General features: G+C 50.8%; 1 protein-coding gene across 4 annotated transcripts; it reads left to right on the forward strand.

Annotated features, from left to right (window-relative positions):
- The first annotated feature begins 585 nt into the window (after positions 1-585).
- Positions 586-11,824, forward strand: PRRG3 (proline rich and Gla domain 3). Of its 4 annotated transcripts, none has more exons than XM_017884083.1 (4): positions 586-674; positions 4,776-4,813; positions 5,987-6,147; positions 6,497-11,824. In XM_017884083.1, exons 2-4 carry the CDS (start codon positions 4,807-4,809, stop codon positions 7,022-7,024), a joined length of 696 nt encoding a protein of 231 aa, XP_017739572.1. In that variant the 5' UTR covers positions 586-674; positions 4,776-4,806; the 3' UTR covers positions 7,025-11,824. The 4 variants fall into 4 exon arrangements, with proteins under 4 accessions (XP_017739572.1, XP_017739569.1, XP_017739570.1 ...); XM_017884080.1 differs by lacking the exon at positions 586-674 and adding an exon at positions 1,409-1,460 and having other exon boundaries at positions 4,775-4,813; positions 5,963-6,147; XM_017884081.1 differs by lacking the exon at positions 586-674 and adding an exon at positions 1,412-1,460 and having other exon boundaries at positions 4,775-4,813.
- The last annotated feature ends 2,699 nt before the right edge of the window (positions 11,825-14,523 follow it).

Genomic DNA, 14,523 nt, shown 5'->3' on the forward strand with positions numbered 1-14,523 from the left:
CCCGCCCTGGGATGGGGTGGGAGTGGTTCTGGAAACGCCTTCTGAGACTCATTCCCATCAAAAGCAACACTTGGGGTGGAGGGAGGAAGAGGACGCCAACACCAGTGCCTGGTCGGGTTCTAGAGGTGCAGAGAACAAAAAGGAACCCTGAAAACCCAGCATCCCCTTCTTGGAGGAAGGCTTTCCTAGACCCAGAGCCTCAGCCCACTCGGAACCCCCTTGCCCCTCTCTTAGCAGTCGACCTGTCATGTGGTTCTTCCTCGACTAGTGTAATCTCTGCTATGCGTCTTTTCCTGCCATGCTAAACCTCTCACAGTGCGGCCTCCAAAGGAGCCCCCATCTAGCGCTCCTTGCAGGCCCGGAAGATTCCTTCTCCCCTTACTGAGCCTTAGAGTTTTCCAAACCCATTTCCTCCTTCAACTCGCTGCAGCCTCACGAGGGAGGCAGAATTCTCCCCATTTCTAGGACTTTGCAGGAGAGAAGCCTGCCTTCCCAGGGCAGGGTGGGGTTAGGTAAGTGAGGAAGCCAAGGTCACCCAGTCATTGGCGGAACGCGGCCTCGACTCGGCCCTTCTTCTGCGGGCCCTGTGGATCCCTGGCAAGGCAGGCCTAGGCTGCAGGCTAGATCCCCTCTCTTTTCGGCGGCCCCAGGAGCCGGGCGGGCCTGAATGGCAGGTGAGCCCGGGGTGGGGACAGGACGGGGGTTGGGCTGCGCAGGGACGCCTGGCGCGCGGGCTTGAGAGCGGCAGCCCAAGCTCCCTGCTGCGCGGTATCTTCCGAGGGCCCACGCCTTGGGTCACCACTGGACCAGGGCTTTGGCCAAGGGTCCTCTGTGAGCCCCAAGCCCGCCAGTCAGGCCCCGCCCCCCGGCGGCACGGGCGGGGCAGGGGCGGCGCCGGCACGGCAGAGTGGGGCGCGGGCGCGCTGTGCACGGTGCACACCGCCGCCTCCGGCCCAGCTTGCCCGCCCGCTCTCCCAAACCCTCGGCCCACTCCGTCGCCCCCACCCCCTCTCCTCCACTCGGGCCAGGGACCCGCGCCGGTGCGCGGGCAGCGCGACGATCGCGGCCTGGCGATCTGGGCACTGCGGTCGTGGCGCGCGAGGCGCGGGGCCGAGGCCAGCCTGGCGCGGCGGGTTGGGGGCGGGCAGCTGCGGAGCTCCCAGAAGGAGAGCAGGGCAGGCAGGGGGGTGCCGAGTAATGGGGCAGGGCCTGGGGCGCCCGGCTGCGAGGGCGGGGGTCCAGGCGCAACTTCGGCCCTGGAGGGGCAGGCGACAGTGGTACCGGCGGTGGAGAGGCAGCCGAGGGGAGGAAGGGAGGGAGGAGGACGACTGGCCGGACCGGGGCTTTGGCCGATGGGGAGCAGGTGGGCGGGGACCAGAGGCCCTGCTGGAAAGAGGCGCAGCAGCGAGGGTGGCGGGCTGCGTGCGCAAACAGGGCGGCCGCTTCTGGGCCCGGAGAACGTGAGGCCATTTGGGTTGGGTGTTTGCCCAGTCCCGGAGGGCACGGTCAGTGTCCAGGCCAACGAGCTGGGCGCAGGGCATTGTTGGAGAGGGAAGAGCTAGAGGCCTGGCCGGCCAAGGTGATGGGGGGGTCTTGAGCAGCCCCGGGAGAAGAGTGTTGCTGGGTCAGGGGCGCTGGTGTCCAGGCGAAGGTGGGCGAGACAGGGCACTTCAGGGTGGCCTGAGTGTGAAAGGGACAAGGGGGCCCCACGAGTTTGGTTTGAGCATTAATTTGGGAGTTGTCGTGTCACTGGGTGGGTCGATGAGGTTCATGCGATTGGGGATCACGGAACTGTTTCCTGTTGATCAGTTCTGAGGAGGAAATAAGTCTTAGGGTTGGGAGAAGTGGTTTGGAAGGCCATGGTTGGGACACCATGTGCTCTGGTGGTCACCAGGCTTCATGTGAAGGACTTTGGGAGTGTGTCCCAGAGGGCTGAGATTCAGAAGCTTCAGTCTGGGGTGGGTTAAGCAAGGCTTTGTGGTGGCCAGTTCCCTGCCTTCCTTCCTTTCCAGCTGTAAGATTCAGCTGTGTTCCTGTGGGGAGTGGGTAAAAATTCCTCCGCCTACAGTCAGCTTTACAGTATCCACCAGGGGCAGGGAGGGACATAACATGTTATGGCTGGCAGCTTCATTCTCTGTCGTGGCAGCCCTCACGCTGCTTCCTTATTGTTGCCATAGTAAACTGTCTATGATGGTATATTTATAGGGAGAAGAAGCAGGCGCTACATTTTGGGGAGGAGGGGAAAGGCCTCCATGGAGGCGCAGCAGTCCAGTGAAGGGGGCTACCAGAATTGCTGAATGGCGTGGACGGCCGTCGGGAACTGTTTTGGGGGTCCTGGCTCGACTGAAGCTAAAAAGAACTGATGACTTTAGCAGGATGGCATCAGGGATAACATGTATTCGGGTCCTATGATAGGTGTGACATATAGCCATCTTTGACCCAAGTTGGGTGTGTGTGGGGACAAAGATGGATATATATAATCTATTATGTACCATTTTTCACATTTTTTAAAAAAATCCCACTGCAGTTTCCTTTGATAAGCCAATGCAACATATTTTTCTCTCTTTCCCTATTAGTTAAGACGTATTACATTCTTTTCAACCTAGATACAACAAGCTCCATTTTTCTTCAATCAAAAAATCCTTGCCATGATGCATACTACATCCACACCCTCACCACATAAGCTCAGATATCCATAAGCAAGCATAATTTTGAGATCATATTCCACTTGGTTCTGACAAACATTGAGGCCAACTGTCTCACAAGGCAGTCCCATCTGTGGCAAATTCACATGTTGATAGTTTTGAGTGGGAATGTTACAGGGTTCAAAAGACAAAGCCCCTTGATGTGGCTTTTCCACAAATAGGTGTCAGATTTGCTGTTTACCTTTAATTTTCCTTCCTTCCTTCCTTCCTCCTTCTTCCTTCCTTCCTTCCTCCTCCTTCCTTCCTTCCTTCCCCCCTCCCTCCCTCCCTCTTTCTTTCTTTTTTCTTTCTTTCTTTCTTTCTTTCTTTCTTTCTTTCTTTCTTTCTTTCTTTCTTTCTTTCTTTCTTTCTTTCTTTCTTCCTTCCTTCCTTCCTTCCTTCCTTCCTTCCTTCCTTCCTTCCTTCCTCGCTTCCTTCCTTCCTTCCTCTCTCTTTCTTTTCTTTTCTTCTTTCTTGCTTTCTTGCCTTCTTGCTTTCTTTTCTTTCTTGCCCAAACTGGAGTGCAGTGGCGCAATCTCGGCTTACTGCAATCTCCGCCTCCCTGGTTCCAGTGATTCTCCTGTCTCAGCCTCCTGAGTAGCTGGGACTACAGGCGTGCACGGCACCATGCCCAATTAATTTTTGTATTTTTAGTAGAGATGGGGTTTCACCATTTTCTGGTCAGGCTGGTCTCAAACTCCTGACCTCAGGTGATCTGCCCACCTCAGCCTCCCAAAGTGTTGGGATTACAGGCATGAGCCACTGCGATAGCCTAAATTATTGATTTTTATCCCAACTGTTTGCCAAAAGGATTAGGTGACATATTATAAATGCACAGTAAGACACTGAAAACATAAATAGAAAGCTGTATACCACATCACAGGAGAGAAGCATATGTGCTTAACAGCTAGGCTTCCAGTGTGCCTGTACTTGACTGGCAATAGTGACACTGAACTTCCTGGCAGCCTAGGCAAAAAGGAGGGCTCAATGGATTCCGCAGTTCACGTGTCTTGCAACCAGTTAGTCATAAAACCAGAGCTTCTGCTTGGGGAGGGGAGCAGTGGGGTGATTGCTCCCAGATGTGGACAGCTCAGCAAGGGCTCCAGAATGTGTGTATGAGTGGGCGTGTGTGTTGTGGGGAGGGACAGAGGGAGCAGTGTGCTGTGACCACGGTTTAAGTACTGTCTGGAGAGCTCCTTAGCAGGAGAAAGGCTTTCGGACAATAGCTCACATTAGGGGCAACTCTTCTAGTTGGCATCTCAGTGTTGGTCATCTAAATTCATGTCTTGGTACTCTACTGCTATAGGCTTTAATGCAAAGAGAGAAGAGAGGCCTGGTTCCAGAACATTCCAGGTATCTTGCCTCTTTGTCTGGTGAAGATGAACACTGGGTCACTTGGGTTTGGGTCTTCTGGATATGCCTGGGAATATGAAGAATGCAGCATTGTTGTGCATGGAGGATGAGACCCTGTAGAAGATGTGTCCATTGAAGATTGCTATAGGCTAGTCCCAGCAAGGCAGTGACTTTTGAGATGGTTGATGCTGTGTTAAGCTTTGTTTTCAGGGAACATGCTTGTCATTGGAGATATCTGTGACTCACCACTGTGATCAAAATTAGTTGTGAATTCTGGTCCTGCCACTGTCACTGTTGATTTGCTTAACCTTGTCTGAGCACGTCTCTCTGGGCTTTATTTCCTCATCTATCTCTGAGGTCCTTTCCAACTGGAAGTTGCAAAGATTCATTGAGGGGAGCAAGGAAGGAGAAGCCTCAGCCTGTAGGAGCTTTCCTTTCTTAAAGAAAAAGGTCAACCCCTGGTTCTTATAGATGCTCAGAACATGTTCTTGGGGGAAAATGCTTAAAGGTTTGCGTTGGGCCCTGCTGGGCCTGGGAAGGTCTCTGGAGAAGAACTTGGGGCAGAATCAGAAGCAGCAGAAGCTATGGGTGGCTGCATGGAGGACGATGCGCCCCACAAGGTGCTGCTTCAACCTTTTGACCAGGCCAGTGGGAAGGGGGCACATCCCAGAGCCAAGAGGGTTCCCTGTAAATTTCTAGATGTGGTTTCACTGCAACTTTGCTTTTCTCTTACTCCAGAGAAGTGAGACCCTGGAGCTGAGGAAGCATCATGGCAGGTGAGTTTTTCCAGATCCGGGCAGAGCCGTGGAGGGTCATGCTTAGGGGTTCATGAGTCAGGTTTCAAGTCCTTCCCAGCTTCCCTGCCCCCCACCCCCCAAGTGGCCCTGTAGCCATTTTCCAAATAGCTGAGTAGCAGTTTTGCCCTCTCAACACTTTGGCTCCCTTCTGGAGCATATGTCACTTGTAGATGTGTACGTACCCAAACTTGCCTGAGTGACACTAATGTGACAGGCCATAGGACCTGGGGAAGGGTGCTTGCCCACTGGCAAAGACATGCCAGCTTGGGCATCCAGGGGGAGTTGCTTTACATGGGAACCAGGAAGTCCCACCTCTAGGTGAACAACGGAGCAAATGTCACCTCTTCTTTCATCCTTCACAGTCTCAACTTAGGCTTATGTGGGTGCAGAGCTCAAGCTATTCTGGTCAGCCTGGTTGTAGCTGGGTCTCTCTCTCTGGAATAAGTACATATGCGCAGCATCCAAAGACGGTATTGTAGGGGGAGTCTGTGCCCTGTCTGTAAAGGCTTAGACTCTCCATCTGAACCCTGCTACTTCCCATCCCCAGAGGTGCTCTCAGGCTCGTGTATGCCCACTTGTCTGATCTAGCCCAGGCTGGCTTTGCATTAGGCTTTCTTGAACAAGACTATTGATGCCAGACAACCTGGTGGCACAGGTGGATGTTCAGGTGGAGGAATGCCACCCAGGTAGAGTCTTCTAGGATTATCTGGTATTATTTCTACCAGTATCAGCCTTAAAGAGGAATACATTCTCATTGCAAGGGCTCCAACTTTCACTTTTCAAGGTGATGCGAAAGATACTGGAGATTTAGTCACTGAAGATTGCCTACTCATAGTTCTTATTCTTTATTGTTCCTGTGCAACGTGCACTTTCCTTGCAGTTGGCTCCCATTTTCTTCCATGTAACCAGGGGCCTGAGCCTTGTTGGGGCCATGGTATTCTAGACAGGTGTATCATGGCAGCATAGAATGTCAGCCTTTCCATCCCTTTTACAAAGGGCTGGCCATGTCCTTTGGTCAGAAGCCTGGTGTCTTGCCTGCTCACTCGGCCTTGTTTCCCTGCATAATTATGCTTCAGTTGCTGGGCTGGGCCTGGTTTGAAGGAGCCCCTGGGCATCTCCCCATTCCAGGCCTCAGTAGGGCTCTCTCTTCAGTGTTTCTGGAGGCCAAGGATGCCCATTCGGTCCTGAAACGATTCCCTCGTGCCAATGAGTTCCTGGAGGAGCTGCGCCAGGGCACCATCGAGCGAGAGTGCATGGAGGAGATCTGCAGCTACGAGGAGGTCAAGGAAGTGTTTGAGAACAAAGAGAAAACGGCATGTACCACCCTGGGGCTGGTTCTGGGAGTAGAAGTAGCCTCAGGAATAACAAGAACAGGCCCTGGTAATGCAGACGAGTGAGAAGCAAGGAAAGCCACCCAGCCTAAGGCATAGCCACTAGGGCCATCAAGGAGCAGATAAAGTCCGTACAGTCCTATTGCCTGACTCTTTTGGGGTCCTCCTCACTTGGGAGCATTGTCCTTTGCCCTTGGTACATTCTGCTGCCTCTCTAGTAACTCTCTGAGACAAGTCAGATGGGGAAGGGTAGGAAGCACCAGACTTACTGAAGGTCTCTGAGCCCACCTGGAGCTTGAGCTTCTTGTAAGTACCCCTTTTTCTTTTGCAGATGGAGTTCTGGAAGGGGTACCCAAATGCAGCATACTCAGTCCGAGACCCCTCGCAGAGCTCAGATGCCATGTACGTGGTGGTACCCCTTCTGGGGGTGGCATTGCTGATTGTCATCGCCTTGTTCATCATCTGGAGGTGCCAGCTGCAGAAAGCGACCCGTCACCACCCCTCCTATGCTCAGAACCGGTACCTAGCCAGTCGCGCCGGGCACACCCTCCCCCGGGTCATGGTGTACCGGGGTACCATGCATAGTCAAGGGGAGCCTTCTGGGCACCGAGAGGCAGTGAGCAGCCCCCAGGTGGTGGTAGGGCCCAGTCGGGGGGGCAGGACCACAGTCCGGCTCGAGAGCACTCTCTACCTCCCTGAGCTCTCTCTCTCCAGACTGTCCAGCACCACCCCTCCCCCCTCCTACGAGGAGGTGACTGCGCCTCAAGAGAGCAGCAGTGAGGAGGCCAGCATGTCTTACAGCGACCCACCCCCAAAGTACGAGGAGATAGTGGCCGCCAACCCTGGCGCTGACAAATAGTGGGACGTTTATGCCCTGTCCTGGATGAACGCCTCTTTCCGAGGTCTCATATTTTCTTTTGGACTTTTTAAAGACTGTGCCACCACAAAGCAGCCTTAGCCTCCTTGTTGCCAAATAATTCCCTAACTGCGGAGTTTTAGGAAGTCAGTTGTCACAGACAAGTGGGGAGGGTGGGGGTAGGGACCACGCATGAGTCAAAGCTCCCGGAAGAGCCAAAGGCCAAAGTGCCCAACCCTTTGGGATGACCCCCAAGCCTCCAACATCCTGTCTTTTCATCAGGAACTGGCTTCTCTTATGCCAAAGGAATCACCCCATTGAGTTGATTGTAACCAGAATGTCCAAAGGCCGGGCCCGGGGGCTGTGGGGCTGGCTGGAGGCCTGTCTGTGTCTGGAGCCCTAGGCCACAGGGGTAAGGGAGGGAAGCCAGCCTTTCAGCACCCCTTTCCCTCCACAGTTCTGTGCTTTCTGTCCTTGCTTATATTTGGAGGACAGGGACAAGGATTGAGCAAAAACAAAGTGAAAAAAATCATGACAAATAAATAATGAACACAATAGAACAAAACTCTAGCACCGTTCATAGGAGGCCAAGGGAAATTCATCACACGGATCTGTGATGCCCACCTGCCCCAAAACCTGTCCCCACATTCCTGGAAGGAGGACAGGGTGTGTGAAGGATGAGGGCCAGAGGGCTGGGTGGCAGAGTTTCCTCATCCACATTGACCAAGGGGCCCACGTGGACTCTGCCATTCAGTTTCTAGTGTGCTTGTCTCTCCAGACATGTGGACCAGCTGTGTTCAAATCACTACCCACTGGCATGAGCCTACTTTTTGTGAACGGTGCATTGAAATTGAACTTCAGATTGAGAATTTCTCCTTAATGATGGTGCCCATCTCGGGAGAAGATCCTAAAGTGTCCCTTTTAAAACACTTGTGGAGAAGCCCGTGGCCTGGAGTCAAAGGCCCATTTGGGGTTTGCTCTGCTGTTGCCAGGTGCCAGTCTGTTTTCAGTGAGGCTTTGGACAGCAGTAGGGCAGAAGGCACCTGCCCTTTAACTGTCAGTGACCATGCTAGACACTGTTGATACCGCCTCCCCTTACTTCCGTCTCCATCCTCTTGACCTCAACACCAAACCATTTCTCCTCTGTGGTGCTTTAAAAACTGTAGCAAATTTTTGTGTGGTGCAAGAATACATGGCCTGGGTCTATTGGCAATCACAGCAGTTTAAAACTCACTGAGTTGACAAGCTTCTTTCTATCAAAATATCTCTCTAAGGCAGACATTGGGACTCATTCCTTGAATGCAGCCCTGCCTTCAGGCCACAGAGGACTTCTGGAGGCTGCTATAGCCCTGAGGACTTGCCCTGGGACATGCTTTCAGTGAGAAGGCTTGTGTCCCTATCCCAGTGAGGCCACCAGCTTGGACCACTCCACAGTGTGGCTGGGGTTTTCCATCCTTACCCCTACCTCACAGGCCTGTTGGAGGCTGACTGAGCAAATGCCTGTGAAGTGCTTGAAGTGCCAGGAAGCCAGTGAGGTTTACCTTAGGAAGAGTCTTCTAGAAAGGTGTAGGTTGTAAGGAAGCAGTCTTAGCTGAGGCCCTCATATGCCTCTGATGTTGAGTCTCCACTTGGGGAGTCAATCTCCCGTCAGTTGACCCTTTCCATCCTCTCGTCCTCCCCAGAGCTCCCTGATGCCAGAGATGCTAAGCAGGTGACATTCTACCTTTCATTCCTTTGTCTTTTCCTCCCCTGGGCCTTCAACATTGCACTCCTGCCCTTCGTCACAAAGGGGTTTTTGGCTTAGAAGGCCCCTGCTTTTCCATGTTGGGGACCTGGGGAAACCTGAAGCTCGGGGCTAGCCCTGGCTCTCCCAATATTTCTTCAAGTAGGTGCCAGAGTGTGACCTGGGAGCAGGTGAGAAGAAAGTTATCCTAAGTCTACTCAGTTAGCACAGAGCCAGGCATGAGCTCCGCTGATCAGAGCCAAAGGGAGCTTGCCAAGAAATGCCCGCTGCCTTTGGCATCTGAGTTGCAGCTGGGTGGTAATGGGAGAGAGCAGGAAGAAGCCCAAGGCCTGGCCCATGGAGAGCAGCATGTGTCCTTCAGGGACTGAGGACAGGCCGTGGGAAGAGTCACAGGTGGTTGCTTAAGGACTGTGGTGTTCGGTTCAGATGCTTCATGATGTTCTGCCAGGTGGGGTTGCACCATGGTCTCTGGGATGGTTTTTGCAGCACATTGTAGAAAAAAGACTGTACAGCACACAGCGGCATCACTCCTTGCGGTGCACACTTGGCTTTTACGAATGCCCTGTACATATCTTTTCAAACTCTATCTTTGTATGGAGGTGGATTTGATACAATGCTAACTCTTTCGTGGCTACATTTTTGTTGTTTTTGGACTGCTATGCGTGTGTGTGTGTGTGTGTGTGTGTATGTGTGTCTGTGTGTGTGTGTGTATCTAAGTGTGCACGTTGCCTTTTCTCATTGCTTATCTGAAACAATAGCCGGTGTGCAGCTATATTTGTACCAGGAGGGATCCGGTCTGAAAAGAGGAATGTCACCTCCCCTCCCAGGGCTGAGTAGCCTGATGACAGGACCCTGAGCAAGGAAAAGTGACATTAACTATTGGACGCCCAACCCCCAAAGTTGTCACCGTTTGCCTCCTTGAAAAAGGCTTTGGAAGAAGACAAAGCAGCTCCATTCTGCAGGCCTCCACCCTGTGCAACCCCCGCTCACACGCCCTTTTGGCATGATGCCCCTGGCCCAGGCTCCTGTTCTGTGGGCGTCAGCAGCTGAAAAAAATCGGAGAACTCCTGGGCATTTTTTTTGTTTTTTTTTTTCTTTTTGTGGAAAGATGTATGACTATTGACTTTGGGTATGGCGGGGCTATGTTTACTTAGATGTTTTTCATTTTTCAAAAAGAAGTCCTTTAAAAAATTTCTTGAAATGTGACTGTCAGTTGTTTTCAACCCAAAAACTTTTTAAGATTTTTAAAAAGAAAAATCGAGATCCTGTCCCTCCCCCACTCCCCATTGCCTCTGGTTTTCAAAATGAAAGCACAAGTGCAAGAGTGGGGTGCACAGGTGCCTGGCGTGTGCACACCACCCGCACAGCTGCGTCGAGCCCTGGCTGATGGAGACGCAGTGCTGAGCAGTCAGCCCCGGGAGGTCTCTCTTTCAACTTCCAATCCCACTGCCATGAATGTGAATTCCTTAGGGTGCTTCCAGAAACAGGAGTCTGCCTGATCTGTCAGACATTGCCTTTTTGGTAGCCCGAATATGAGGAATTCAGGACAGGAAAGTGTCTCTTTGTCAAGTAGTCAGAGCCGAATGTTTCCCCTCTGCCAGTGGGTGGAGCATCACAACCCCCAGGTGGAGCTGATCTTTTGACAACCAAATGACATCCCATGAGAAGGAAGAAAAAAAAGTTCAACACTGCCTCTAGATTGCTATTTTGTCCGAGAGAGAGAGATCATGGAGAGAGTCTCACTCACGGAGGCTCTGTCTTTCTAGGAGTATGCATGTGTGCTGTCTCATGTGTGGACACTCACAGTTGAGGCTGAGATGGATATCTTGGCATAGCTGCTGGTCTAGGTGGCTTTTCAGCTTGACAAGTAATGAAGCTCCATTTCAGGACTTCACTGATTCAGAAACAAGCACAGCCCCCCACCCCCCTGCCACAGAACTCTACTGATACTAATCACTACAATTAGCTAATTTAAAAGTACAGTAATCAGACTGCTTGCAACTATAGTAAAAGTCCATTAATTTGAAGCCCACTACTTCAGAACTTCGAGAAAATCACAACTCAAGACAATTCACAGTAGCTATGATTCTGGCTACATAAAAATATTTGAAATATTCTTCCCTTTAGCCAATGTTCAGGGTCTTTTGTGTAAGAGAAATCCAGTTTAAAATGAGTACCCTTTTCAAAGAAAAGGCTCAAGATATTAAGGATCCCTTCACCGTGCCTTCAGCTTTGCGGTTCAGCACTTCTTGTATGTACAGGGTGATCTCTTGTTCTCTCTCCATTGCAGGGATGTTGGATATTGCAGCCTTTCACTCTACTCCTTTATTTATCCTGTGAATGACATAGTTTGTGAACTGGACTGCAATTTAAACTAATACACGTGATGTATCTTTCTAAATATTCTGTAAAGCAGATGCTTCACTGTCAGACTGGCCGCTCCATCATTCGCCTCCAAATATTCAAACGTGGGAGCTTTTCCTTTCAGACTGTGGGCAGCGAGTCTCTCTCTAGCAAGAATTTCTCTGACAAACATACCCAAATAGCACACCCTCTCAAGCTCAATGCCTCAACAGTTGTTTCACTGTACTGACATCTGACTGCTGAACAGTGCCTGCCCTTTACCCACTCCCAGCCTTCAGATTTTCAGGATTGGGACAAATCCCCCAGCTGCTTTTGCCTCTCAATCCATCTTCCCTCACAGATGCCACTTTCCCAGGCCTGAACACATCTGCTATTTCGTTCTGACATTGTGAATTTGTGACAGTGGAAACCCTGATATGTGCAACTGAGCTTATAGAAATAATTACCGTGAAATTGATTAATTTTGGTACCGCTTTAAACTGTGCTTGTATTCATGTGTTGACCATAGTCAGCTGGGAAATCTGTGCATTCAGTAATATGTCAGCATTTCACTGGAGCCTGGGAACAACAGACAAACTTGCTTCTGATTTATCTCTCTCTCTTTCTTTTCATAATTGTTGAGTTTGGCTGTAACATTTTGTTTCCTTCTTTACAAGAAAACAATAATAATAAAGAGCAAATGGCATCCACTTGAATCCTGTCCTCATCCATCTTGGATCCCTACTGACTCCCAAACTTCCAAGGTGTATGGGTGGTTGTGGGTCAGACTGTAGGTAAGGAAGTAGCCCAAACCAGTCCAGGAGCAAGAAGCAGATATGTCCTGGGTCCTAAAGTTTGTCCCCAGTGTGTAAAATGATCTCCTGACCCGTCCTTCTGAGATGAGGTTAGTAAGATCTGTCACAAATCACAGCTAGAAACTTCCTAGTCACATTTTCCCTGCTTACTAACAGAGGTATCCCTTGCTGGAAGGATGCCCTGCTTGGTTTCAAAGCTGGGAGAGGAGTGGAAGGTGTATAGTACTCAGGCTTTGCCCTGGCTGGGCTTCCTGAGTTCTAAGGATGGCAAGGGTCAGGGATTGTTCAGAGGGCAATAATGCCCAGCTTCTGCATAGAGGAAACATGGCCTTAACCCTCAGAGATTCCCAGCTGTGGGTATGCAGAGAGATATAGCCACGGGAAGTCACAAGTACTAGTTGTGCCAACTCCAAGTAATGAAAGTAATCTGTCCTTTAATCGGGAAGACCCTGGAAGTGTTGGGACAATGGCAGTGAAATTTGGGACCTCCTTAGAAGACCGAATATGGAGCCCAAATGCCATGAATGGCAGCCAGAGGCCTTGGGGAGATGGGGCTTGAGTGATGCTTACCTTCTGGGGATGCTGGAAAGTCAAAGGAAGGCCCTTCAGGCACATAGATGGGGTCATATTCTGAATATGGGTTTTGAACTTTAGGCTCTTTTGCCAGAGACAAATGTTCTAGGCAGTGACTTAGGGTCCCAGTTTGCACATGCAAGGAAGCTAATACATGAAGGATGCCCTGGGCTTCCAAAGTTCCCCTTATGCACCATACAGTGGACTGGGCCTCCCTTGCTAATCTAGCCACAGGTTCTGGGGCCAAGGCACTTGCTTATAGACGATGAGGGCAAGTCAGGGGCAGGGACTTAATGGGGTGATGGTGGAGGGAGACAGTTCTACCCCCAGAGACAGGGGATCAGGTGAAAGGCAGACCCTGTGCCTCAAGGGTGTAGCTTGGGAAGGTGGGGTCCCTCTCCTTGCCCTCTCCCCAGCCTCCCATCCTGCACCAGTGCCACTCCCTCATAGTAGCTGGCCTGAGGCTACAAGGAGTGACAGGATGGAAGGGCAGTGGGGAAGATGCCTGAATTGTGATTATAAATGATCATAGCCAGCATTTATTGAGCACTTAGTGTATGCCAAGCCTTGTACATGCACTGACTGACACAATCCTCTCTAGAAACTTGTGATATGGGGTTTGTAACTAACCCTAGTTTATAGCAAAGGGAAGCAAAGCCAGCAAAGGCATGTCATTTGACGAAGATCTCACAGAAAGGAAGTCCTGGCTCCATCATGTGAATCCAGGTCTGTCCTGATGTCCCCACCCCAGGCCATGCACCTAGCACTGCTGGTCCCTTTTGGGGAAGGGTGACTTTGCATTGGTTTTGTGTTGACTATAGATCCCTCCAAAATGCCCCCTTCCTCTCCCTGCCCTATTGGTAACCCCATTTGGGCAGGGACCATGTATAACTTTTCTCACCACTTCTGCCCTAGAACACAGCACAGTGCCTGGATCACAGTAAGTGCTCAATTTTTAAAAACGTGTTGACTGATTGTGTTCTACAATTGGAGCCCAAGCTCCATGCATTAGTTTGCTTGGGCTGCCAAAGCAAAATATTACAGGCTGTGGGGTTTAAACCACAGAAGAATTTCTCAAGGTTCTAGAAGCTGGAAGTCTGAGATCAAGGTGCTGGCAGGGTTGATTTCTTTTGAGACTTATTTACTTGGCTTGCCGATGGCCATCTTTTCCCTGTGGCTTCACAGTATCTTCCCTCTGTTCTTTTCAGTGCTCCCAATCTCCTCTTCCTTATAAGGATGCCAGTCAGATTGGATTAGGTCCTACCCCATTGACCTCATTTCCACTTAATTACTCCTTAATTACTCCTACAGTCACATGTTGAGGTCCTGGGGGTTTACAACTTCAACATATGAATTTTATGGGGACAAATTTTGGCTCATAATGCTCCACTCATGGCAGGAAAACTCTTTGTTGCTCCTTCCTCCAACCTAAGCGCATCATGCACATTCTGGAAAATCTTGAAGGGTGAACATCACAGCTTCTCTGAGATGCTGGCAAATACAGAGGGGCACCTTGTCAGTCTCCAACCAGGCCCCAAAGCAGTTTCTTCCCTGCCACGCTGGACAGACTTGGGACAGCTGCCAAAAGTCTCCACAGGGCAGGTGAGTTGGGAAAGGAGAAATGGGCTTCAGAATGCTTCTTCCAGGATTCGTCTGTGGGAAGTGATGTGAGAACCCAAAGCCTGAAGAATAGACACAACGTTTGTGACCCATAGGTTGTTTTTATAGACAAAATATATTGTTTTGGGGAATCACAAGACTGCCAGATCCAATAACATTAACTTTCAGCATTTTCTCTGAAGAGCTCAAACTGCATGATGGGTTCAGTTTCACTAGGATTTCTGAGCTATAAAAATAGAGACTGGGTAACATTTCTTATCAGGCTGATTGCATGGGATCACAGGAGCCCAGAGGGTGGGCCAATTGGTGGTGGCACTGCTGGGTCCTTGGGCTGATAGGACATATAGGGGTGGGTGCTGGCAGAGCATGATGCTCCACAAGCTGGGGCATGCAGGTCCTGGCTGCCT

This window comes from Rhinopithecus bieti, unplaced genomic scaffold, assembly GCF_001698545.2.
Source record: "Rhinopithecus bieti isolate Rb0 unplaced genomic scaffold, ASM169854v2 scaffold_14838, whole genome shotgun sequence".
NCBI lineage: Eukaryota > Metazoa > Chordata > Mammalia > Primates > Cercopithecidae > Rhinopithecus > Rhinopithecus bieti.